The sequence below is a fragment of the Ascidiella aspersa genome, chromosome 3, assembly GCF_963924565.1.
Source record: "Ascidiella aspersa chromosome 3, kaAscAspe10.2, whole genome shotgun sequence".
Taxonomy (NCBI): domain Eukaryota; kingdom Metazoa; phylum Chordata; class Ascidiacea; order Phlebobranchia; family Ascidiidae; genus Ascidiella; species Ascidiella aspersa.
The window spans coordinates 18,996,844-19,022,500 of NC_139449.1; the positions used below are offsets into that span (position 1 = coordinate 18,996,844).

General features: G+C 35.1%; 2 protein-coding genes across 2 annotated transcripts; one reads left to right on the forward strand and one right to left on the reverse strand.

Moving 5' to 3' along the window:
- LOC146160581 (protein diaphanous homolog 2-like) lies at window positions 1-19,770 on the forward strand. The gene is made up of 23 exons (XM_083383398.1): window positions 1-163; window positions 224-388; window positions 1,195-1,302; window positions 3,697-3,848; window positions 4,765-4,909; window positions 5,325-5,455; window positions 5,618-5,900; window positions 6,777-6,895; window positions 7,255-7,371; window positions 7,822-7,899; window positions 8,408-8,513; window positions 9,895-10,020; window positions 10,080-10,770; window positions 10,852-11,045; window positions 11,181-11,317; window positions 11,837-11,939; window positions 12,062-12,203; window positions 12,372-12,496; window positions 13,999-14,163; window positions 14,870-15,008; window positions 15,136-15,237; window positions 15,661-15,864; window positions 18,827-19,770. Exons 1-23 carry the CDS (start codon window positions 125-127, stop codon window positions 19,090-19,092), a joined length of 3,837 nt encoding a protein of 1,278 aa, XP_083239524.1. The 5' UTR covers window positions 1-124; the 3' UTR covers window positions 19,093-19,770.
- Window positions 19,771-23,332: 3,562 nt separating this feature from the next.
- On the reverse strand, window positions 23,333-24,114 carry LOC146160582 (uncharacterized). Its single transcript, XM_083384558.1, has one exon. The coding sequence runs from the start codon at window positions 24,034-24,036 to the stop codon at window positions 23,581-23,583; it is 456 nt and encodes a 151-aa protein (XP_083240684.1). The 5' UTR covers window positions 24,037-24,114; the 3' UTR covers window positions 23,333-23,580.
- Between the last annotated feature and the right edge of the window lie 1,543 nt (window positions 24,115-25,657).

The following is a 25,657-nucleotide window of genomic DNA, read 5'->3' on the forward strand; positions in this document are numbered from 1 at the left end:
AGTTGCTTTAACAGATAACACATTTTATTAAATAGTACAATTATATTGGTAAATATTTAACATTATTACCTGGGCTGTTGTAAAAATATGAGTTGACCATTACCAACGATAAAAAAGACACAGCATGGGAGACGTGACAAGACAAAGAGGAAAATCTAAATTTGTAAGTGCATGTTTTTTTTATTACTATTAAAACATTGATTCTAACTCAACAATTTTACAGTTAGATAGATTTACTTCCACCAACACCAAGGGTAAAAAGCCAAAAAGTGGACAAAGGGGTGGTTTTCCTGCAGGAGAAGAATCCAACGTTGAGAATGTCTTTCCAACAGCAATGGCTGACAAACTCTCTGAGCATGAAGTGCTTACTCTTTTTGAAAAAATGCTGGTATGTAATAAACTTATTGAGGATTTTCTGTGATATAGCTTTGTATTCTCGGTTTTCCATTTATTATAAGTGTACGTAAAAGTTACTTTTGTTTGAGTTATTTGTTGCCCAAACTTTGGAGCATAGTAGTTTTAGTATGTCAACATTGTGCATAGTCTTACACGTTATTCTAAAAGTAAAATATTAAAAATCAAAAACTTAGTTTACCTTTTACACAGACTTGCAAAATAGCAGCTGTGTAGTGTTGTTTATGATATTGTTGTAAAATTAGATCTTTTTTAACTGTCTTTGTCAAATGAATATAAAACGGAGGCTGTGAGCCTGTTTACTAAGCTTCGGTATTGTTTAACTTTTATGTAGACTAATTTTGAATAAAAATATAACACTTTTATTTCAAACAAAACCGTATCCCATAATATCATGATTTTTGGGCAATTTCAACATAAAATGGAATATGTGCATGCCTATTGTTAACTTGGATAGATATTTCAACTAACCTGGTGTAGCAATATTACATGTTTATTTTTGGTTTCTCTAATCAAAAAATTTAAAGGTGGCACTTAAAATGAACTGTTGCAATTTGATGGTGTTTAAGTCAACCTAATAGTTTTTTCGGCAAAGTGTTTTTTAGGCTCTGTGTAAATAACAGAAGCATTTTTAGTAAACAATAGTATTGTCTCTCTGCTCAGGGTTAGTTAAAAATGTCAATGGATCAATGAGTTGTTAGCCACAAACTGTTGGCTAAATCATATTTTGTTAAAATTAATAAAATAATTTATTAGAAATAACTATAAATATTTTAAAAGGATGACATGAATCTGGCTGAAGAGAAAAAGGAGCCACTAAGGAATAAAGAAATGATCATCAAGCGAAACATGGTTGTGCAGTGGCTAAACAAAACCTCCATTGTTAAGGTACAAGTTTTATTTGGTTTGGCCTTCTGGAATGTCAGACTGTCAATTTATACAAACTCTATAAAATGAGCTTTCCATACTACTTGCCTTATCTTTTTATGCTCTTATGCTAAAGAACCCTCTTTTTTGTAAATATATTTGATATCTAGAACTTTAGTCTATAAAAAAGTATATATGTATTAACCAATATTGCAAGTTAGTGTATGTATGTGGATTGTTTTTGTAGATTGTATGTTTTTTTATGACTTTGTGTTTGTACCTGATTAATGCTTGCACATCCTAATTTTTAATGAAAAGAACATTTTTAGTGACAGTCAGTGTGATTTATCTATACTCTAGTGTGGTTCAGTCTTAGCCAATATTCCCCATTATAACCTTCTATTGTATTGTTGTTCTTCCTTTCAATCCACTAACCTCATTGTTTGTTGCATCACAACTTGCATACCAAATATTGTAAACATAATTTTATACCAGGGGTACAACTATTGTTGTGAGTAAATGCAAAAAAGCACTTTTAAGTTTTCTATCTGCATGACTTTTGCGATCAGAGCAGAAATGTAGGGTGTTTGATTAATCTTTCACTCTGACACTTTATGAATATAAATATACAATTTTATTTTATTTTTATATATATTTTTAATTTATTTTTATAATGTAAAAATCTAATAATATTAATATATGAAAAATTGCATACTTGTTTACTGACAATGAAAGACACACACAAACATATGTGTTTAATAACATCTGTGATCTAGCCCCTCGGAAGTTGCTTTATGACCAACGATTACGGCTTCCGTATCAATACTACACCGAAAAGCCATCGCAGACTCGCCGAATCTGTCGATCTATGATGCAAGCAGAGCAAGCCAGAAAAACAACTGGCCTGCAGTGGGGTTCGAACTCACGACCTCCGGACAAGCCGGGACCGTCGCTCTACCAACTGAGCTATGCAGGCTCAGAAAGGAGCGAGTCGAGAAACAAACATGCGCCAATACTTGCACATTTTGTTAGTACAAGCAACTTAACACTGGGGGATCAACAGTCCGTATCAATCAATGAAAGACACACACAAACATATGTGTTTAATAACATCTGTGATCTAGCCCCTCGGAAGTTGCTTTATGACCAACGATTACGGCTTCCGTATCAATAGTACACCGAAAAGCCATCGCAGACTCGCCAAATCTGTCGATCTATGATGCAAGCAGAGCAAGCCAGAAAAACAACTGGCCTGCAGTGAGGTTCGAACTATCGACCTCCGGTCAAGCCGGGACCGTCGCTCTACCAACTGAGCTATGCAGGCTCAGAGAGGCCGTAATCGTTGGTCATAAAGCAACTTCCGAGGGGCTAGATCACAGATGTTATTAAACACATATGTTTGTGTGTGTCTTTCATTGATTGATACGGACTGTTGATCCCCCATTGTGAAGTTGCTTGTACTAAAAAAATGTTCAAGTATTGGCGCATGGTTGTTTCTCGACTCGCTCCTCTCTGAGCCTGCATAGCTCAGTTGGTAGAGCGACGGTCCCGGCTTGACCGGAGGTGGTGAGTTCGAACCTCACTGCAGGCCAGTTGTTTTTCTGGCTTGCTCTGCTTGCATCATAGATCGGCAGATTCGGCGAGTCTGCGGTGGCTTTTCGGTGTACTATTGATACAGAAGCCGTAATCGTTGGTCATAAAGCAACTTCCGAGGGGCTAGATCACAGATGTTATTAAACACATATGTTTGTGTGTGTCTGTCATTGATTGATACGGACTGTTGATCCCCCAGTGTGAAGTTGCTTGTACTAACAAAATGTGCAAGTATTGGCGCATGGTTGTTTCTCAACTCGCTCCTCTCTGAGCCAGCATAGCTCAGTTGGTAGAGCGACGGTCCCGGCTTGACCGGAGGTGGTGAGTTCGAACCTCACTGCAGGCCAGTTGTTTTTCTGGCTTGCTCTGCTTGCATCATAGATCGACAGATTCGGCGAGTCTGCGATGGCTTTTCGTTGTGTACTATTGTTTACTGCAGTTTTATCTATTACACAGCCTCACTATTTTCTTTTTTTAGCCCACATTAAACTGATTAAAATTAATGAATGATTTCTAAAAAAAAGAGAAACAATAGTGATTTCAAGATAAAGTTTATTTCATTATATACTTTGTGCGGACGGGGTTTTGGTTTGACTTATAGCAATATATTAAAACAGTTTTATTAATTCCTACTGTGGCAAGAAATCTGTGTTTGATTAATGTCTGGTTGCAGAATGAGCTGCTGGTTGTTTTAGGAAAAGTGTCCCAGTTGTTTTGCTATAAAGAAAGGAGTTTGTCGGATTTTTGTCATCAATGCTGTAAGCATACTACCTATAGTTGCTCCATTGTGTTAACCTAATATTTTACATCTATTTTTTCTAGGGTGAACAAGTAATGACACCCCAACAATTCATCCACAACATGCAAACCCTTATTAGGAGATTTGGTGATGATATACATAGGAGTGACAGCAGTAAGGAGATTCTTCAAACTCTTGAGTCCCTCCGTGTCTCACTCAACAGCAACCCACTAAGGTATACCCTGCAAAGAAAAAAAATATAAAAAATAACCCTGTTAAAAAACAAACAAAACATTTTTGAATTAATGTTGTTTGCATGGTGCAAGCAGTTTGAAACAAGGTATTTTCGTTTTTTTTCTTTGATAAATTTTCCTGATAATGATGTCATGTTCTTGACACATTTCTATATGTAGCACTCTTCTCAAATTGATTGATATCTCTTTTAATCAAAACGGCTTTAAGAACTATGCTGCCTATGGGAAATTATTTACAAAATTGATGGCCTATGTATCACAATCTTGTTGTAGGGCCAACTGAATGCACCAGTATTTTTTTAACCGTTTTTGTCTATTATTAGGGGTTATTCTCTAAAAGGTCAAATTGTTGTGGTAAAGTAATTTGAGTAAACTCTAGGTTGAATATAGTGTTAAAACGGTGCAACATGTTGGACTGATTGCACAAATACATAATACTGCCCTGCTGATTTTAAGTTTAATTCTAGGTAAACTTAGGTGTGCCAACTGTTGTACTGCATAGTTTTTGGGAAGAAATCAGCAGTGAAGCAAAGCGAATAAAACGTATAAAAAATAGCTGCATGTTACCTTTTTAGTAATAATATTTAACATTTCGCTGTGTTGAGTAGTTCATTATAACAATAATTATTATAAAGGAAGTTTGTTCAACCAAAGTATTTGTGTTGATTTATTACACTAATATGGTAAACATTTTGTTTTACTGTTGCAACACAGTGCTCATTTCGAAGTAGCTTATAAGTCATTCATACATTTTTTTTACAATAAGTGTTTTACTTTTAGAAAATGCAAGTTTGTGGAACCCTCATCTACATGTATATTGTACTGTAAATGCACTTTATCAAATGTACAAAATCGAAAACAGCAGTATGACAATAATCTTTATTTATTTTTTTACAGTTGGGTACAGAACTTTGGTCGTGATGGACTTGACACCTTGTTGAAAATTTTGAATGATCAGTATGACTTTAACCGAAAATCGGAAACTGACAACAAAATAAAGCATGAAATTATACGATGCCTCAAAGCTTTCATGAATAATAAGGTATCCTTATGTTTACAATAATAAGTCTTATATAATACAATTGCTTTGATATTTTATATTGTACTTATTTATAATTAGATGTTTCGCAAATAATTCGAAGATATTACGTATTCATTAACCTTTTTTAAGTCAGGCCGTACCTGTGAGTTTTTTAAATATGTAGCAACTTGGCGAGCGAAAGGAGCGAGATGTTTTCTGTTTACCGGTATTTCTTTTAAATGTCTTGCAAGTTTTTATTACATAGGCTTCGATCTTTAAAGTACTGTATGCTCAATGAGCTAAGTCAAAATACAAAAATGTTAAAAAAATATATTTCCAGTATTTTTGATGATGTTTTTTGTTTGCCTGCATGGCGCACTGGTTAAGAAGTGCTGATTTTAACAAATGCAAACAAAAAGTAAAACTATGTATTTAGTATGGAATCCGGGATATGTTTGACAAAGAGCATGGCATTGTGTCACTGTGTCGAGCGATAGATCCTAGCAACAAAATCATGATGACAGACACAGTCAAGCTGGTGGCTGCCGTATGCTTAATCGAAGATGGGTAAATATTTGATTTCTAAAATATACTAATTTTTATTATATTTTTTGCGTTTGATTTCATATAATTAGCCGCCACAAAACTAGTTAGGTATTTTTGTTTTGATTTAGTTAATTGCCTGAAAAAAATATTTACTTTTTCTAATACTTTATTCTTTTATTTTAGGCACGAAAAAGTACTGGAGGCCTTAACTTTGGTCCATGAAAACAAATTGCAGCAACAACCTAATGTCCACACTGCAGAGCAGAGGGAGCATGCTGTGCTGCCTGTTGGTCCAACACGTTTTGATGCTATCATTGAGGGTCTCCGAAGTGGAGAAAAGGGTCAGCAATTGCGGGTTGCCTGTCTACAGCTGGTCAATGTGCTTGTGTGCACCCCCGACGAGCTAGATTTTAGGATGCATCTAAGAAATGAAATCATGAGGGCAGGCCTTATCCATATATTGGAGGTTTGTCATTTGTCTTTATTTTAAAATTATTTATATTTACTTTAGCTCTTACCAGTACAGTAAATGTATCACAAACACAACCCTAACTGTCTATCTGCTTCCAAATTTAGTGCTTGTTCCTATTACGACATGTTGTTCTTGTTATTGTACAGTAATTGCCCTACGACAATTACAGTCTATGGTGGGTAATTGATTTAAATTGGCCTCTGTGCACATGCTTGTCATCAATTGGTAGTTAACTTGGCTATAAAAAAACAGTTGCCACATGCATGTTAAAATATGATGCCAGTTAAACAAAAGTCATATACTTGTGTCCCTTTTTATACTATCAGTTTAAAGAAATGTATTAAACATATCTTTGGGTAAGTAATACTTGAATCCACTATCCTAAAGTCAATTTTCTCTATTTAACTTGGTGATTCTATAAACAACAGACTTTGTGAAATAAATATGACTGTTTGTTAAAGATGTACCACAATTTATATTTAACTGAAATGTTTAGACAGTCATTGGACGATTGATTCTCTAGCTCACAGGAAGTTACTTGTAAAACATGTTTACGTATCACATTCATGCATTGCTGTGCTATGCTGCACTTCATAAGCACACAGTCTGTGTTTTTCTACCAGTTTCGAAAGTTGCACGATTAAGGCAGCATGATTCAGACTGTGTGGTGAAACAAATATTTAGCAAGATTGATGGATCACACTGACAGCAAATATGCAACTATAATTTTCATTCTATTTCTTTTAAAGATGTCTGGTGAACAGACCCAATTGATTCATCCAACATGTGAAACATGAAACCAGAATGTTTTAGGTTATTTCCTGTCAACACTTTATACATTTTTAGTTGTTAAATTTTGTTCCTCTGAAGGAGCTTAAGCGCAGCCAAAATGAAGAACTTCAGATCCAACTTCGGGTTTTTGAAGAGCACCGAGATGGCGACTTCGATGAGCTTGTGGGCCGATATTATGATGTGAAACAAGAATTTGAATATCCTTTGCATTTTTTTTAATAATTATTCAATTAGCTTTTGTCTGCTATCTGTCTAATATTAATGTAAGAAAATAATCACGAATTGCACATACTAATAATATAAAATGTGTTTTACTTTTCAGTAAAACTTAGTGCATTGCCTATTTGAAGTAGATATTCTCGTTTTCCCCACAATTAGAGGAAAAAAATGAAGTTTTGCTTCTGTCATGTATTTATAAAAAGCATTGTTATTTTGGAAACAAAATATTTGTATATTAAATTATTAGTGTACAGTTCGGTTTACTGTTTTTGTCAGTTATATTCTTGGCGTCAAACAGTTTTTTTCCTTAGCTATATTTTTCGCGCTTTCGTTATACGGAGTCCTCAGACATATTTGAGGTTTTAAAGTATTCCCTGGATGGCACACCAAGTGAACCCTTCTTCCTATCTATACTTCAACACTTTTTAAGCATACGTGATGATGAGTGGGCTAGGTTTGTAACAAACTTTCATTGTCTTGTTCGAAAATGATTTTAACACTAAGCGATATAAATTTTTGAAACCTGGCATGTCAAAATTTCCCCCCCAAGTATTATAAAAAACAATGTTATTTTAAGAATTATTGTTTACTTTGGTTGTTTAAGTATGTTTTTAAAGCAGTATGCCACAATGGTATTTTTACAAGTGAAGCAGTTTCAGTAAAAATATTCTCCATGATGGTAGCTTTTAAACAAACTTTATCTTTTCTTTTTTATTACAAAAAACAGTAGTATTTATGCTACATCAATATTTTTTGTCAACTATATATTCTTTGGGTATTTAGTCACCCCTAGGGTCTGCTTGAATATGTTTTACAATAACATAATCTATTACACTTCATAATATTTTGAATCTATTTATTACTTACTGTAAATAAATACATAAATAAATACCATGTTTGACAGACCCCAATACTACAAACTTATTGAGGAGATGGTCTCTCAAATTATACTACATCGTAGTGGAATGGATCCTGATTTCAGGTATAATAAATACACTCTAGTGGGGTGCAACCCATTTAACCATCAGTTGTTAACATTTCTTAAAACAATGCAAATTTTACAGCCACTGGGATTGTTAGGCCATACACTGAAACATTTCAAGTGAGTGACAGCATATCAAACGGATTAGTGCTGGTATTCTCAGTAGATTTGCAAAAACCGTGACAAATTAAATGTGCAATTAACATATCTTATTCTTATTCAAATAAATGGGACACCAGTCCATTGCTATTTGTCAAAAGTAGAAACGTGTGTGACCTGTAATGAGGCACATATATTTACTCTGTGGGCCACAGGCTGCAGACCTCTGTCATAACCTACTAATAAACTTTTATCCTTGTCTAAGCAAATATAATATAGTGATGTGAACATAGCATTATCAATCCTATTTATTTGCAAAGGTAAGAATTAAACTAAATATAATTTAATGCCATTAAAGTTAATTTCACATGTTGGATGACATTTATTGAAGTTTTGCTTATGCTTTCAGCTACCGCAAGCGCTTTGCTGTTGATGTTGATCCACTTATTGATCAAATGATTGATAAAGCAAAGGTGGAAGAAAGTGAATACAAGGCCAATGAAAGCCAAAAGCAGGTAAATTACTTTCCTAATTACCTTTGCCAAATCTTGTATGCTAAAAAAATGCAGAATAACTACATTGCTTTATTTACCCGATTAAAGGCTATAAGGGTCGTGATTTGTTTCATTTTTGGCCTAAATTTTACCTAAAAACGTTCTAGCTCTTCTGGAGTGGGAGAGCCAACAGGATTTTCAAATTGCTCTCAAAGGTTATTCTATGTCAAATTACCAAGGCCACGCAGTTTAAGATTTTACGTATTTTTAATAAAATACATAGAATAAGTTTCTTTGAAAAAAAGTACATATATATTTATTTTACTCCAAGACTTTCTATATTGGGAGATATGGCCTTTAAGTTTCAAATGAGTCCTCAACTAGCACCAACATCCAACATGCATGCGTTTGAAGTTACAGTGGAAATGTTGCTTAATTAATTGTACGGGTTTTAACTCTCAACAGTTTAGGAAATCATTCAATGAGAATAATAATTTTATTAGGTTTTATTGGACAACCAATATTTCGGTTTTGTCCAAATTGTCTAAAAGAGGTAGTATGTATAACAGTGGCTCTTAAGGGGGGATTTCAGGGCCTTATGTTTACTAATATTACGTTGATATGTTTTGAAGGAACATAAAGGTCTACATTAGTTACAGATCTCACATTAAAATTTGCGGTGGTAAAATATATTGGCTTGCTTCATAGATGCAGCAGCAGAAATCACATTGAAATAAACATGTCATAAAGTTATTTGGCGTTGTATGTCACTTTACTCAACATAAGGTGCACTAGGCAGATATACTAAATTAATAAAAATAACTAAAGCCATGTGTTACACCAGAAAAAGTGTAAGTGGTCCCCGACTTTTTTAAAGCATCAAAAAGGGGCCATGGGTACAAAAAGGTTAGAGAACCACTGCAACAAACTGTTTTACTAAGACAAGCCACTTTGGACAATGAAGCTTGCACAGCTTATCTACCTAGGGAAAATAAAGCACAGCGTGAAGCCAGTCGCTTTCTTGCTTCGCAAGCTGAACAAAGCAAGCGAATATAAATAAATTCTGTATTAAGGTTTTTCTACTGCTAGACAGGAGTCGCAAGCCAAACCACACCAAAAAATAATAATGGCGTAAACAAGATTTGTCCTAAAAATAAATTTCCTCTTCGTATAAATAACGCAACCCAAGGCTGGAATTTTGAATAGATGTTATACCGAATATTGGTAACGATAATATTGTTGTTGTTCAAAGATAAAGCTTGACTATTATTGAGTTAATCTTTTTGCATTTACCCTTGACTCGCAAATAGCACCCTTGACTCGCAAATCCTTAGTTTTTTGTTTTAATCTTTAAGCTGCCTTTACTAAAATAGGAAACTTATTTTAAGTTTTTTTAATAAAGTTGGAACAAGAGCTTATTTCTCGACAAGAAGCAGAGCTAAAGTTAAAAAAGAAAAGCAATGAGGTGACTGAGCTCGAAAAGAAAATAGAAGAACAGAGGTCTAAGATTGCCGAACTAGAGGAGAAGGTAACATTTATTTTCAAGCAACATAATCAACATTATGGAGTTTTTACAATGCATTTCAGATAAAATCTGGAGTGGTAGTAGCTGCAGCTGCTGGTGCTGGAATACCTCCACCACCAGGTGGCATCCCTCCACCACCAGGTGGCATTCCTCCACCACCAGGTGGCATTCCTCCACCACCAGGTGGCATTCCTCCACCGCCAGGTGGCATCCCTCCACCGCCAGGTGGCATCCCTCCTCCGCCAGGTTTCATCCCTCCACCACCGGGTGGCATCCCTCCACCACCGGGTGGCATCCCTCCGCCACCGGGTGGCATCCCTCCACCACCGGGTGGCATCCCTCCACCTCCGGGTGGCATTCCTCCACCACCAGGTGGCATTCCTCCACCACCAGGCGGCGTCCCTCCACCACCAGGGGGCATCCCACGAGCACCTGGTGGCATTCCTGGCCCGCCAGGCTTTTCCAAACCCAGTGGTCCAGTATTGCCTGCCTGTATGGCCCCTAAAAAGAAGTTCAAGCCAGAAACAACTATGAAGCGCTTGAACTGGCAGCAATTAAAGCCCCAGATGATTAATGAGAAAAGTTTTTGGGCAAAGGCAGAGGATGACAAATTTGAGAGCAATGATTTGTTTACTCGCCTTATGGCAACTTTTGGTCAGAAAAAGATACAGAAAAAGGTTGTGGAAACTGATAAGCCACAGAAAAAAACAAAGGAGCTAAAAGTGCTGGATGGAAAATCTGCACAAAATCTTTGTAAGTAGTAGTACCCATAGTTTTTTAATTTGATATACCTTAGAGAATTACTAAATGGTAATAAAATGTTTTTGTTCAAAGCTATTTTCCTTGGAACTTTGAAAGTGCCCTTCTCAGAGGTTAAACAAATGATTCTCACTGTCGATGACAATCTGACAGAGTCTTTAGTTATTAACCTAATGAAGCAACTTCCTGAACCAGACACATTCGAAGCAATTAAAGAGTATAAAGCACAATACGAAGACTTGAATACATCAGAACAGTTTGTTTGTGCTGTAAGTGGATATTCAATAGTAGTTTCATAAATTAATAACAAAACCAAAAACTTGGAAATAAATGCTTTGGGCATCATTTTTAATTCCTGACTAAATAGGCCCCTTTTCAGAAACCTTAATGAGTTATTTTGTCAGCTAAGTGATGTTCCGAGACTTCACACCCGGCTAAAGCACATTCAGTTCATGCGTCAGTTTGATGAGTTGGTTGGAGATATCAAACCTGATATAAGCTCAGTTACTGCTGCCAGTCAAGACATTCTCAAAAGTTCCAAGTATATATCTATCTATACATTGAATTGTTTATAAAAATTGTGTGTAACTAATTTAAATATACCTAAACTTGAATAGGGTTTTTAGCTGGCAGGTGTTTAAACTGTAATACCTAACAACATAAAAAACAAACAAAAACATGATACGAATACCAGGTTGTTGCCAAAACATAATTTTTTTACCCATTTAGTGATTGCAATGCAACACAGTTAACTCTTCTGCAATTCAGTATGTTCTATAAAACATTGTTGTGTTTAGTTGTAGTTTACTACAAGCCTTTATCTAAACTTTCCACTTTCAATTACCCAATGCAGAATTGAATTTAAATCAAATGAGTTTTTGAATATTAGGATCTGATATTCTAGTTTGGACATCCCTTATGTTGACTCTTTTTTTTTTACTTCGACAAACATTCTCTTGAAATCTATCAAATTTTACATTGTTCAGCAAAACATATTTAAATATTCTGTATAATGTTTCTTTAGTTTGGTTCATAATGAATATACCTTTGTCATTTTAAGATTCAAGAAATTCTTAGAGCTAATTCTTTTGGTGGGAAATTATATGAACTCTGGCTCCAGGAATGCACAGACGCTTGCTTTTGATATCAGCTATCTTTCCAAGGTGTGTTTAACCAAAATCTGCATTGCCAAAAAATAAAATATTTTTCGCAATAACTCTTACCAGCTTCATTTTCATCTTGCAGTAATATACCTTGTATTTAAAAAGTTTTATGCACATTGCAGTTAAAAGATACAAAAAATACTGAGAATTCATTTACAATGATGCACTTTCTGGCAAGTATGATCGAGGAACAAAAAGATAAGCGCTACAATGAAGTGTATGGCTTTATTGATGATTTTAAACATGTTCCAAAAGCTAAGCGTGGTAAGGTGTTGGGTTTTGCTAAGTTTAACCCCTAATCTTTCATCTTCTGTGTTTTATCGGGAGTCCTAATTTAATTGAATCTATGTAGATTTAATATAGATTATAGCTTACAGTGATTTTTTTTTCTTTTTTACCTAATTGGAACCAACTGTATTCTTTGTATCACAGTTTCAGACGACCAACTCAAGAAAAACATTTCAGCAATGAAAACGGCTTTGGAAACGCTAAAAAAAGACATTGAAAGTTTTAGCAAAACCAAAAACGAAACTGACAAGTTTTCACAACGCTTGCAAATATCCTTTTATACCTTAATTAGAAGATAGAAAGTATCTGTTAAAGTTAATGACTTATTCACTGCTGAATCTAGTTTTATCACCTTACCTCGAACTGTTGATTCATTAAGTAGTCCAGGGGCATGCAACCTTTCATACCGGCGGGCCAAATGTGTATTCGGATTAGACCACGGGCCACTTGCATATCTTGTCGTCTACCTGTTAGTACAGTGGTTGGCAAACTTTTTGTTGCGGCCCAAAGTAGTCTTTTCAGAGCTACTTAAAGGCCCGCTATGTAAAACCACTACGAAAACAGTGGCGGATTCAGGGGGATGTAATGTTTTAAGGTGAAATATTCTATGGCGCTTAATGGCCAAAACACTGCCATGCTATAATATAAAACATTATCGCGCGAAAAATTTGCGTTTATATAGAGTTAAAGTTGGCAAAAAATATAGTTTTTCAGGCTCACAAGACCACATTTGGCGTGTGGGTCTTTCCAAGCTGAGCCAATTTAAACATTATATGCCACACCAATTGTTAAAATAAAGTGCAATGAATGTACTTTACTACGGTACATGATAACACCAAGCTATTCAAAAATAACTCGCGGTCCACAGCTGGCCTACCACTGTGTTAGTGACTACCACAAAAAAAATTGCTCACACACGTACGTTGAACCGAACAATGCCACCTTAAAAGTGAAAAATTTTCTCAGCTATGGAAACTTATTTGGATTGACATGTTCGCGGTAAAAAACTTCTTTTTAGCTGCTCTGCGCAGAGAAATTTGTTTCTTATTTTACAACTCACATGAACATTGAAATTGAATATAAAACAATTACATTTCAAATGAGCGAAAAAGATCAAACGGACATTTTTAATATGCTGTTTTTACATGGCCATAAGTAGCTATTCGAAAGCATTTCAAGAACAAAAAAATTGCAGCGCTCAGTGCAATTTCGCTTTCACAAGTTGTACACTTTCCGCAACAGCATCCAAAACACGTTTCGTAGTTTTATTTTGTTAGCAGGTCACATTCTATTCTAATATGTTAGCAGGTCACATTCTATTCTAATTCTAACAAACTAAAAATTTACATGCTATATAAGGCGACCTAGACTAAGGAACAGTCAGGAAGTTTCAATATTTTAAAAGTTACCTGTGGTGCGGGCCAAAAACCAAAGCTCACCGCGGGCCACATATTTTGGTTCCGCAGGCCGCAGGTTGCACGCCCTGAAGTAGTCCATTAAACAGGTTGATTTAAGATCTGCTTTTATAATTCTACATATTATTGTGTCTAAAAATAAACACTGTTTTCATACTTTGCAGCATAATGGTTGGAGGTTGTAGTAAGACGTAGTAAGAATATCAAAGCCAATACAGAAATAGGTATTATTTTAAATGTTTCTTAATAACTTTTTATTTGTTTTCAACATTGTTGGGCTTTGATATTCTTACTATGTTTTCATACTGTTTTTTACTATTCCTGTTTGCCTTAACCAACCTATTTGGTAATTTCACTCCTTCTTTGAAAAAGCAAATGACCAGTTTAGTCTTATTGAGGAGATGTATGAAAACATGATAAATGGCTATGACAAACTGTCTGTATTTTTCTCCTTCGATAAAAAGAAGAAAAGTTTGGAGGACTTTTTCACACAAATGGACTGCTTCAGAACTGATTATCTGGTAAAAGTTGGCTTGTCAATATCAAAAATTAAAGTCTTCTTTTGGGGGCTATAATGTTTTATTTTATTAGTTTTGAAGGTATTTAATAATTATTTAGATTACCTTGAGTTCTGCTGTTAGTTGTTTTACTGGCCTAAAATGATGTCTATTCTTCAATATAACATCAAACTTTAAAATTAAATAGTATATTTCCAAATGTCAACTTACACTTCAGATATAAAAAATTATAACTCATACTGCATATAAGATCTAAATAGAGTCCTCTAGTGTTCAGAAGGCAAAGCCAGTTTTCTAGTTTTTTTTTTTGTATAGGTGATGCCAGGTATTTATACAGAACACTTACGACGTGGTGATTTTTAGGATGGCTATGTTTTGCCTGTAGGCCAGACCTGCATAACCCGTTTTGTGACTCTATATGACATGTTAAAATTAATGCACGACTGGGTATTGCTTTAATTTGTAGTGTAAAATTATTAGCTAAATTTACTAAAAACAGGATTTATAGTCCCGACCCTTATTAAGTATTGTGTTTTTTTTTGCATATTTTTTGTAATGTAACTCTTGCAATTTATAAAAGTTGCACTTTATTAATATTTGTTTTGTCACAAGCACTGTAGTGTACCAAATAACATATTAATTCATTTAGTTGCAAAATTGATTTCATAACTACTTTTCGAAAAAAATATTTAATATGTATACCTTTTAGGATGCTGTGAAAGAAAACCAAAGGCGCAAAGAAATGGAGGAAAAACAGCGCAAAGCTAAACTAGCAAAGGAGAAGGCAGAAAGGGACAAGGAAGAAAGGAAAAAGAAGCGACAGCTTGCAGGCGTTGATATTGATGCAGGTTTGTTATTTGTTTTAAATCCAGCTGATATAAATCATTTTTAACTATTTTAAAAAATGTCAGTTCAAGCTCTCAGTCCTAAACAGATAAATATACCAGATATTATTTTCTGCTTGTGTATTGACAGAGGGTGACCAGGAAGGTGTGATGGACAGTTTGTTGGAAGCTTTGTCTTCTGGAAAGGCTTTCAAAAAAGAGGGTAGGAGACGAACCCCTCGTGGTGACAAAGGTATCAAACGTTTAAATAACCCCATATGTTGTAATTTTATGGATTAATTTTAATTATTTTATTGTGCATCAAGTTATGTTTTATAAATATGATTTCACTAGTATAGTTCTGTGCCAATTATAACTTTTGTTTAGCTGAAATTTGTATTAAGGCATTTTGATTTCTTAAATTTTGCAGTTTGTATTAAGCAATCATAATGATGCCATTGCCTTGATTGGCACATTCAGGTGTTCACCTAGTTATTTTTACAGCATGGTTATGGTTGAGTTTACTCCACAGATCCTAGCCTAGTATTTCTGTAGATGATCAAACTACACTGGTAAATAAAAATAAGCTAATCAAATAAAAATCTTAAACAATGCGCTTAATCTAACGTCATACCGCATTGAACATAAGTAACCTGGTGAACATTGGTGATATTAGACGACAGTCGGCGAACGCTGTCCCCTGGGCAAACTGTGGCTCAAATGCGTGCTTATCAGCATGACAGTTTGTCACGTGCCTCACTGGGTGCGTCTCGAAGTATCGACCGTGGAAATGCATCAGCCATGATGCGAGCTATTGCACAGGCGCATGAGACCGAGTCCAATTCTAGATCGAGCAAGCACAGTAGTGGGCCCAGAGCTGGTAAATTTAAAACCCTAGGTAAATTGCTTGGCTTTATAATTAACCCAACGGCTGGCCGATTGGAAATTTACAAGTGCAAGAATTCACACTAAATTCCATCGTCAGTATAATCCTTGACTACCTTCTTGTGTTGGATTTTACTATAATCTCGGTAATTCGTTTTTTAATTTCCCCATACTGTTAGTACAATAAAAAAATCTTTAAATTACTAACAGACTCGTGTTCATAATAATAATAATTGACATGGGATTATATAACTCTACTGCTGTAGTTTGAATTTGCTTAAATATAAGGTGTGGTATAATGTAACTAAGTTGGTAATTCTAGCAAGCAGAGAGCAAATGTCAGCTGTATTGTTCAAGAAAACAACAATTGTTTGTAGTTTAAAACGGGTCTGCCCCAGAACAATTTTGGTTTCGATAAAAAAATGAATTCTTTTAGCCTGCACATCATATCGTTTTTTATTATGTTCTGTTTATAGTGTTTTATTTATTGAATGTGTTTTCATAATCTTTATTGTCAGTCTCTTGGTTATCAACCTTTTATTATTTTGCCATTTTTCACCTTTATGTTTGCCTGTGAAACAGTAAATGCAGTGAAATTTGTAATTGGTGTTGTGTTTTATTAATATTGTTTAGTATCTTGTTTCTAATGAAAAGGTAAATTATGTTGTCAAAATTCACCTTTGCACCCTATAACCCTCTCTTAACTGCTTTAGGCCATGTCTATCGAAAGTAGTAACGCCAACTCATACAATACAAGGTGAGATAGCAAAATTTGCATAGCGTGCATATATAGCCAAATGATGCACTTTCTTTATCAAGTCCACTGCATTGTTTGCATGGTTTAGCAATTTTTTTTCACTTTACCATTCATACATTCTCATTGGCCATGTCACACATTTATCAAAAAACGTTTTGTGGTAAATTATTTTGGCTCTGCAGCTCAGTATGACATTGATTTTTCAGTAAACAACAATCGGGTTCTTTTGTGTATTGCAATCACAAGTAAAAAATTATCCGATATGTTATGATGCTACCAATGTTATACAATTTTCTGAAGTATATTTTTTAAATTAGGTTTAGGTTGTGTGTTTTTTGTTTTATGATTTGGCCTAAAGCTAATTGTTATGTTGGTTTATTTAATTTGTGGCTTGAAGATTTGTTAATATGATGTACTTTGTTAATTTTATGTTTAAAATTTGTTTTGCAGTGAAATTCTAGTTATAAATAATATGCAATTGTGACTGGTTTGTAGGTCTAAGCTCAAAATGCTATGTAAGATGACTTCGTTCATTTTTTTGATTAAACTATATATACTAGTTGGTTGTTACATGAATGCTTTGTTTGTACAGTTTTAAGATATTGCAGTTTATCAAATTAACCCTCTGTATCAGGGATCACAATTTTGTTTTCTAAATGACCCCCTAACTATGAGGCCTAGGGATAATTGCAGGTTGAGTATAGATTTTAGTATTTAACTTGATTTACTTTGTTACCGTAAAATGAACAAAATATAAATAACTGTTTACCAAAAAAATTAATGATTTTTATGAAATTGTGACATTGCATCCAACAACATTTTAACTTTTTTTTTATCTTCATTAAGGCTTGATGTTCCAGGAAACCGTGCGTTACTTGCTACAAATAGTGTCACAACAAAGTGTATTTTTCAGACGTAATTAAATAGTAAAAACTATTAGCGTAATATGCTGCTGACTTTTGTCTGTAATGTCTTATAACTTACAAACAAAGCAACCATCGCAATGCTATGTTTTGCCAACATCAATGTTTATTGGTTTTGCAAACACAAAATTTAACAGGACCTGGAAACAACATTACTCGCACTCGGTCACGGTCCAGAGGATCAAACCCTCCAGCTCCATTCTCACGTCCAACCAACACTGATGAAAGTCTAGAAAATGTCCTGTTAGATGATTCTTCGACGAAGCAGCGACAAAGAAAACCTAGACAAAAAGATACCCCAACACTAACAAATGTGTCACATGCTAATGGCAATGAAACAATAAATATTCGAGTTGTTAAAGCATCTGACATGCCCAGTTTAAATTAAATCCAGCATTATTTTTTATAAACATTGCTGTTGGCGAATTGTGATTGATGGGTCACTGTTATTATAAGACAATTCGAGAATTATCACCCTCAATGTAATCAATTTCAATTCTGTAAAATAATAAGTAAAACCCAAGTACTCATTTATTTATGGTTCAATAAAATTTAGTAATCAGTCAACCTTCAATCGAGAAATATGTCAAAACTACCATGGACATGTCCTTAAACAGTGATCCAAGTGTAATATACTTGCACCATTATTTCTGTGAATATATGCGGTCTTGTGACCTATTTGGATAATTATTTCTCTGACATGTATGTGATTTTTGCAATATTTGTTATGGTTGTTCTTGCTGCTGTTTTACTTCCTAACTTTACTCAACAGCAGTGCTATTTACTGCCAAGTGTCTTCTAATTGTTACATTGTGTATTTTCTGTGTGCAGAAAATGTTTTATTATCAAGCATTGGGCTGAAATGCATACCATTATTTTGTATGCACATAAATGACCCAAACCTAATATCATTTGCTGCAGCCAAATATAACAAAAACGCAAAAATTATTTTGATTTTGTCAGATAGTGTACCAACAAAATAGTTAATTTGGTCATGATGATGATAAAAAGGAATTGACTAATAAAAGCTAAATAAATTCAACTAATAACTTTAATATCTCCCTAACAGTCAAACACACTAAACTAAAACTGCCGTGTATTATCAACATTTCACCAGACTAATGTTTCCGGTTGAATACAACTAACATCAGTTCTAACTGTACATTAAACTAAAATACCGGTACTGTTATTTTTCAGTAATAATCTGTTTACTTTTTGTCTAAATTATAATTAAAGGAGCACCCACACACAAACCCAACACTCTGTTTTCTATAAAGGTGGTGACAAAAGAGCTTTGGAAAGGTCAAGGTCTAGAAAACAACTGAACAGTCCACTGTCTACTGCTGCAGTTGATATTCCAATTGATTCTGTCACAGCAGATGACTTTGGTTCCTCTCCTCAATTTAAATCTGGAAATGCAAACAATTCAAACCGCCGTATCTACTCGTCAATGGAAGAAGCAAGTAGAGGAAAGCAAAGCAGAAGAAATCAAAACCAGGACATGAGCACAGAGGCATTGCTTGCCCAATTAAATGCGCTCTAGTTAAATTCCATCTTGCAAAAAACTACATCTATATACATCATATAGTGTCACTGCTTGGTGGAAATTCTGTATCTAGAGAATCGATTTTTTAAGCAGTGTTTCTTCACTTTCCATAACCATAAAAAACGCATTTTTTTCATTATGTAGTACTTTTGTTGCTCACTTTTTTCTGAGGCACCTTAAACAAGCTTGCCTTTTAGATTGTGATATTGTTTCAAGAATTTTAATTTTGTTTACCCACAAAAAACTCACTTTCATGCTTTCTTTATTGTATTTTTCTTCTTTACAGTTGCAAATCTTGTACAAAAATATGTTTGTATTGCAACCCAAAATGATTCTTGCACTTTTCAATCATCGTTTCCTGACTATTGTGAAAGTTCGAATGTATTTCACCCCAGTGCATTTTAATTAAACCAGCAACGTATGATTTTTTTAATTTTGGCGTCTTGCTAATGAGGGTTGACAGTCATGCAAATTGGTTTCGATTGTTGCCCAATAAAACTGCCATATAGGTAAATTACATAGATGCTTTGATAAGGAGTATATTTTAATAATTATTTTTATATTATAATGCTAATCTTAATTCGCAATGCTGCCTTGTTTTTATTTTGCTAGTGATTACAATAAACATGTGTACTGAAAAACAGAAATGTGTACGGGCAACTCATTTGATGCATAAGCGATACATCGGCCTTGTTGTACACGCCGTAAAACACCCGTGCACCACTAAACTAATTAATTCGGTGATTAGCTATCAATTTACTATCCCGCATACTTTTTGAGACTTGCGGCACACCAACCTGGTTAAAAATACTCAGCGGAACACCTTCACAAATATACATGAAACGACGGTAAACACCTGTGCTATAATATTTTAGGGGCTGTTTATGGATATTAAAATTCGACGTTTTATATTCCCTTTTCTGAAGTTGCGAATTTTCTGTCCTAGAAAGTCATAAACCGCTTAAAGTTCTGGGATTTGTGTTGGTTTATCTCTTACTATGGCAAATCAGAGGTTTTCACCAAAGATAAAAAATGTAGGCCTACAGTGCTAACCAATTTGGGACAAAACTGTCTATAATTTTAAATGGGTTTAGAGCGCATGGATATATCTCCAGGATCTGCTTTGTTTTAAAGGTTGGAAACCATTGCTGTATAGTTTGGACGCTCTTATGGCCTGGTTATTGAATTTTTCAAACTAATTTAAAATTAATAGTTTTTGCCAATGATGGAATAAAGGTTTAAAAAACGTTTACCAGAATTAGGCTAATATTACATAAGGTCAAGGTGCTGCTTGGGTGAATGTTAATTATTGGTATTAATAGTAGGCTACACATATTCAGCACTGCTCTAGAGTCCTTTTATCTCTTACTTTACCCACTGTTGAACTTGAATAGGCTAGCAGCCCTCTCTAACCACCATATATTCTATGGTAGAAATAATACGTGCCAACAAGGGGGTGGGCCAGTGCTTCTCAACCTATGGGTCGCTGACCGCAGTAATTCACATGTTTTTACTAGTTGAGATTGTTTCTGAACATGATCTCTCAATTAGGAAAATTAAGGAAGCAATACAAATAATTTCTAGTAATAGTTATTAAAATCGAAATTATTTATGTTAATGCCTAATTTTTGTTCGCTTACAATAAGCTATTTTTAGTTCGCTTACAAGAAAAAATCAATTGGGTCGCCAAACCTTAGTCGTCATACGTGCACTTAATATTTGGGTCGCTGCGAAAAAAGGTTGAGAAACACTGGGGTAGGCCTAATATAAATCAGTTGTCAATTAAAGTTTTTCATGCAAGCAATGTCGGACTAGAAAAATGTAGCCTGCGTTGAGGTTCCAACTGACATCCTTAATTAACCAAGTCGTGAGTCAAAACCTGACTGCAGGCCAGATTATATGTTTTAGCCAATTTTTATGATACCGTTTTATCCCATAGGCGTCTTCATCGAAAGTTTTCTATCGTTTTATTATGAAAATAAACAGTATTTTTCTAGACTATAGAGTTTTAATAAGGGGCACTGTCAAACTACACTTTTTTAAGGTTTACTTAATTGCTGTGTTATCTCATACTTTCATTTTCAGGGACGGATCCAGGATTTTTGTTTGGGAAGGGCATGTCATTTTTTTTAAATGACATCACAAAGTTAAGTCATGACGTGAGGTCATAAAACAATTAATCTTAAATAGGCTACGCTTGTTGGTCTCGGGCGAACTCGTGCGCAAATTCACCCCATCCGTCAGAAATCAGTGCAGTTCTAAGCAAAAAGGTCTACGACAATCAGTGCATTCAAAGGATCAAAAAGTCCGACTTTTAGACTTTGAGGTCTTGGACAATGCACTAATTTGCATTAACAAATGTGCATAAGAAGATTAAGTTTAACAATACTTGACCCAACCAACCCAAACGCTAACCGCAGCGCCCTAACCCAAATAATGTGCGATAATTTAATAATTATAACGCTTCAGGCCCCAATACCTCAATTTGTGACATAATAATCTTAAATAGGCCTACAATGGACGAGAAACCATCCGAGTTTGGGCTTTATTCCCCAGCATTTAAAGAATTATTAAAATAACGCACATTATTTGGGTTAGGATTCGGGTTAGCGTTAGGGTTTAGGTGGGTCAAGTGTTATTAATCCTATCTCATATTTTTTGTTATCTTTTCTGAACTTTTAATGAATATTTTTAATTTATCTACGCCGGGAGTTTACCTAAAGGTCCAAATCAGTGCATTGCCAGGACCTCAAGGTCTAAAAGTCTAGACTTTTCTGCCAATGTATGCCCTGATTGTCGTAGACCTTTTTGCTTAGAAATGCACTGATTTCTAACGGATCGGGTGGCAAATTGCAGCTAAATTCAGTCTCATCGCGCTAGGCGCGAAAAACAGCGTTTATTTTGTTTAAATTGGCAAAACATTCAATTAAAATCGTACTTGATGCATTAGACACATAAAATAAGTTTGCATATTGCTCGAAATAAAAGCATTAATTTTATAGTTTAATATTTGACAAAAGTTGCACTACATACAGTTTGAGTTCATTCGGCGTAACATGTTATAGTTTGCATAATGTTTTTGGCCTGAATAGATTCCTTTTTTTCTTTTAGTTTACTATACGGAATTTACATTGAACGCCAACTGGAACGTTAGAAACAGGTTTTGGAATAACTTTGGTCGAACCAGAGCTAAACTGTAACTGAACCGGAATGTGAAAAAAATCCTGAACCCGAACCGAACCTGAGAAGTCAAACGGTTCGCCTCCTGTTTAAACTAGATTAACGATAAAATTTATCACGTTTTTAAAAATCATTTTTTTTGATTTAAAAACATTATTTTTCGCCAATTTCGGCTTTTTGTACGTCTTTGCGCAAATCGATTACATTTTTGTTTGTGGTTTTGTATTGTTGTAACACGTCCAAGGATAAAACTAACAAAATATACACACTGTGTGGTGCTCGTAAGGTCTTGAGTCTTGACGCTGTCACGTTTAGACACGACTTCGCGAGGTCGATTTTGACATTTGTTGGACGGTTTACTTTTACCACGGTGTCGTTATCGTATGTCAAAAAAGTGCTCCGCAACGGAACTCAATTTGGAATTTCGGGATGGCAACCTGAATGTTAAATTTAATTAGCTAAACTAGCTGAGGCTGCCGTGGTCGAGAAGTGCAGTAACAAAACACAAACCGGTTAAGATGTAACCAATTTCTGGTCGTAAACAAAAAAAATGCCAAAAATGCAAAATTAAAAGATAAGGCAATATCGAACGATAAAGGGGTTGTACACAACTACACATACATGTTTAAATGGTAGAAATATCTGATAAATGGTTATCGGATTTTGGTGTCAAATTTGTTTTCTTTCCGTATCGCTTCGGCATTGCAATAGGACAACCTTACCCTAACTTTAGTAACTTTGTGGGTTGCATTTGAGCGGCTAGGATTTCAGTATTGCTCACACCAAAGGTTATTTTTTTCCAGAATGTTAATTTCAAGGTGAACCTTTGCCAATCAAGGGGGAAAGTCTTACACTATAAACAATTTGTGCTTTCATTGTTCACTCTTTGCTAAAAATACAACTACTAATACCACTAGTAAAATATTTAAAATAAGCTTTAATGGTACACAGTTGTCTGGTGGGCAGATATTAACTAAATGGCTGTGTCTGAATACTGTACACTGGTAAATAAATAACAACAATAAAAAAATTAACTAATACACTCACACTCAACAGCCTACTTAGCTTATCTTTATTGTTAAACATCAAATATTTTATTCTAATTTTTGCAAACATAGTAAACAGTAGTCAGTTAACTTTACCCAAACGTGATACAGATCACTCTTTTACGCAAATTTAACTTATTTTATATGACATATTTTAGGTCAAATTAAACAAAACAAGGTTCAGAAAGATGTAATAACAAAGGTCACAAATATGACAAAAATCACAATAGTCAACTTTAGCTGTCACAATCCTTTGCTTTTATGCAATGTTATAATTTCTTTTGCATTGTTTCAAGGCATCGTTGAACCCCTCACAAAGAGTGATGTCACCTTGACTCTGGGCACAGTTAAGAAACTGTTGCAACTCCCAGCTGCAGACTTGCGGCTGTTGTTGTTGTTGTTGCTGCTGCTGCTGATATTGATGTGGCGGTGGCTCTTGATAAGTGACATCAGGCCTGCTTTCTTGGCTGCCACCACTACTGCCACCTCCAAACAGAGCACTACTAAGTCCATGTCCGACCACACTTCCAATTGCTACTCCGCCAGCAGTTGCAGCCATCTGGCCCATAATACCGGGCCCCTGACTTTGAGGAGCTGCCATCTGAGTTGGTGGGGCATGGGCAGGCTGGCGCATTGGTGGGGCTGGTGACCTTGACATTCTTTCTGGGGCTGGACGCCTCACAGGAGAAGGGGAGCTGCGCCGACCTCTAGGCATGATTCAGTTCTCAAACAGACAACAAATAATATTACAAAATCTAAATTAAAAAAATGCTTGTGCTTATCTACAAATGCAATCACTTGTTAAGTATTTCATGTTCAACCAGTCTGCATTTCATGCCAAGATCTCAGGTTTGCAGCACAAAATTTTGAGGTGTGCAATGACGTTTTTTTGCACACCTTAGATTGGGAATCCCATCATAATTTACTTGTGTGCTCGAAAATGGCTTTAGAAAAAATATTAGGTCTTAAGTGTGCACCTGCCACAGAATGAAGACGTGATGTTCAACACTTAAAGTTTCTATTCAAAAAACAAACAAAGCAATTTGTCTAAAAACACAAGAGTATCCCCCATAACTGCATGCAGCATCCAAATCATATTCTGCTATGCTCATTTAATTCTGAAAATGAAAAGAGAAAACAAAAGGTAGAGCAATCTTCTCCTAAGATAAGTTTTGCAAGGCATGTTGTCAGTGATTTTTGTTATGACATTTTCCCGAGAAACATAGCCACTATTAAATTTATTGAGAAACTAGATCCTCATCACAATAACCTGTTCCTATATAGAGGCCTTTAGTGTTCCTATATAGAGGCCTTTAGTATTGGGCGTTTACATAATTTGTTGCAGATGAACAAATAAGAACCAATTTATTGCTCTTGAGGCACTCAACTGGAGCAAATTTCACACAAATTTGTGAGTGGGCGAATGGAAAATCCCAACTCAACCACGGGATATGTGTTTGGTGGATGAGGAGCTGTAGTCATTGTGTATGTATTTTGATAGCTGGATCTGTTTTCCAGTGGCTTTAAATCCTTGCTCATTGCTAATATAAACCTGAAATATCTAATTTAATCTGCACTTTTATATTCTGTGAAAAGGCATGCTATTGAAGTTTTTGTTTTTCTTTTGTCACAGGTGTTCAAGACTGTAGTACAGTTCTATAGATCCACCATGACCACGCTACATGGTTCACCTATTTACAGAACAAACTGTACCTTATTTTGGTTCTTACCACACACCAAAAGATGGCGCTGGTTTAGAATCCTATTACAACGCAAGTCATTATTGGGGTTGGGAAAACTGACTCCGACCAATATGTTTTCTGTCAAAATGCCCCTGAAACTATTTCGCACATATTTTATTACTGTCTTCATATTGAAAGCTATTGGGAAGAAATAACATCTTGGATTTCTTCAAAACTTTTTAATTTCATTGCAAAACGACCCTGTAACTCTCCTGTTTGGAACTGGTGTTGACAATGATTTGTTGAATTGCTTACTGTTATGTGCGCGCTTCGTTATATACCGTTCTAAGTATGCAAAGACATTACCGACGCTTTCCATGTTTGTTTGGCGCTGGTCTAGAATCCTACCACAGTTCTAAAGTCAACGCAAAAAATTTGAGTTAGGATGCGGGTTAGCGTTTGGGTGTGGGTGGGTCAAGTAATATTATATTCCTAATTCAATAATAATACTTGACCCACCTTAACCCAAACGCTAACCTGTACCCTAACCCAAATGGTGTTTCGTTGTGGTAGGATTCTAGACCAGCGCCGTTTGTTTTTATGATCAAGTCTGTAAAACACTCTTGAGTATATCTGTGCTTTAAATTCAGAAAA

Coding starts and splice junctions, on each gene's coding strand:
- LOC146160582 (XM_083384558.1), bottom strand. CDS start 24,036: ATGCCTAGAGGTCGGCGCAGCTCCCCTTCTCCTGTGAGGCGTCCAGCC.
- LOC146160581 (XM_083383398.1), top strand. CDS start 125: ATGGGAGACGTGACAAGACAAAGAGGAAAATCTAAATTT. Junction 5,456..5,617: donor GTATGCTTAATCGAAGATGG/GTAAATATTTGA, acceptor CTTTTATTTTAG/GCACGAAAAAGTACTGGAGG. Junction 8,514..9,894: donor CCAATGAAAGCCAAAAGCAG/GTAAATTACTTT, acceptor TTTTTAATAAAG/TTGGAACAAGAGCTTATTTC.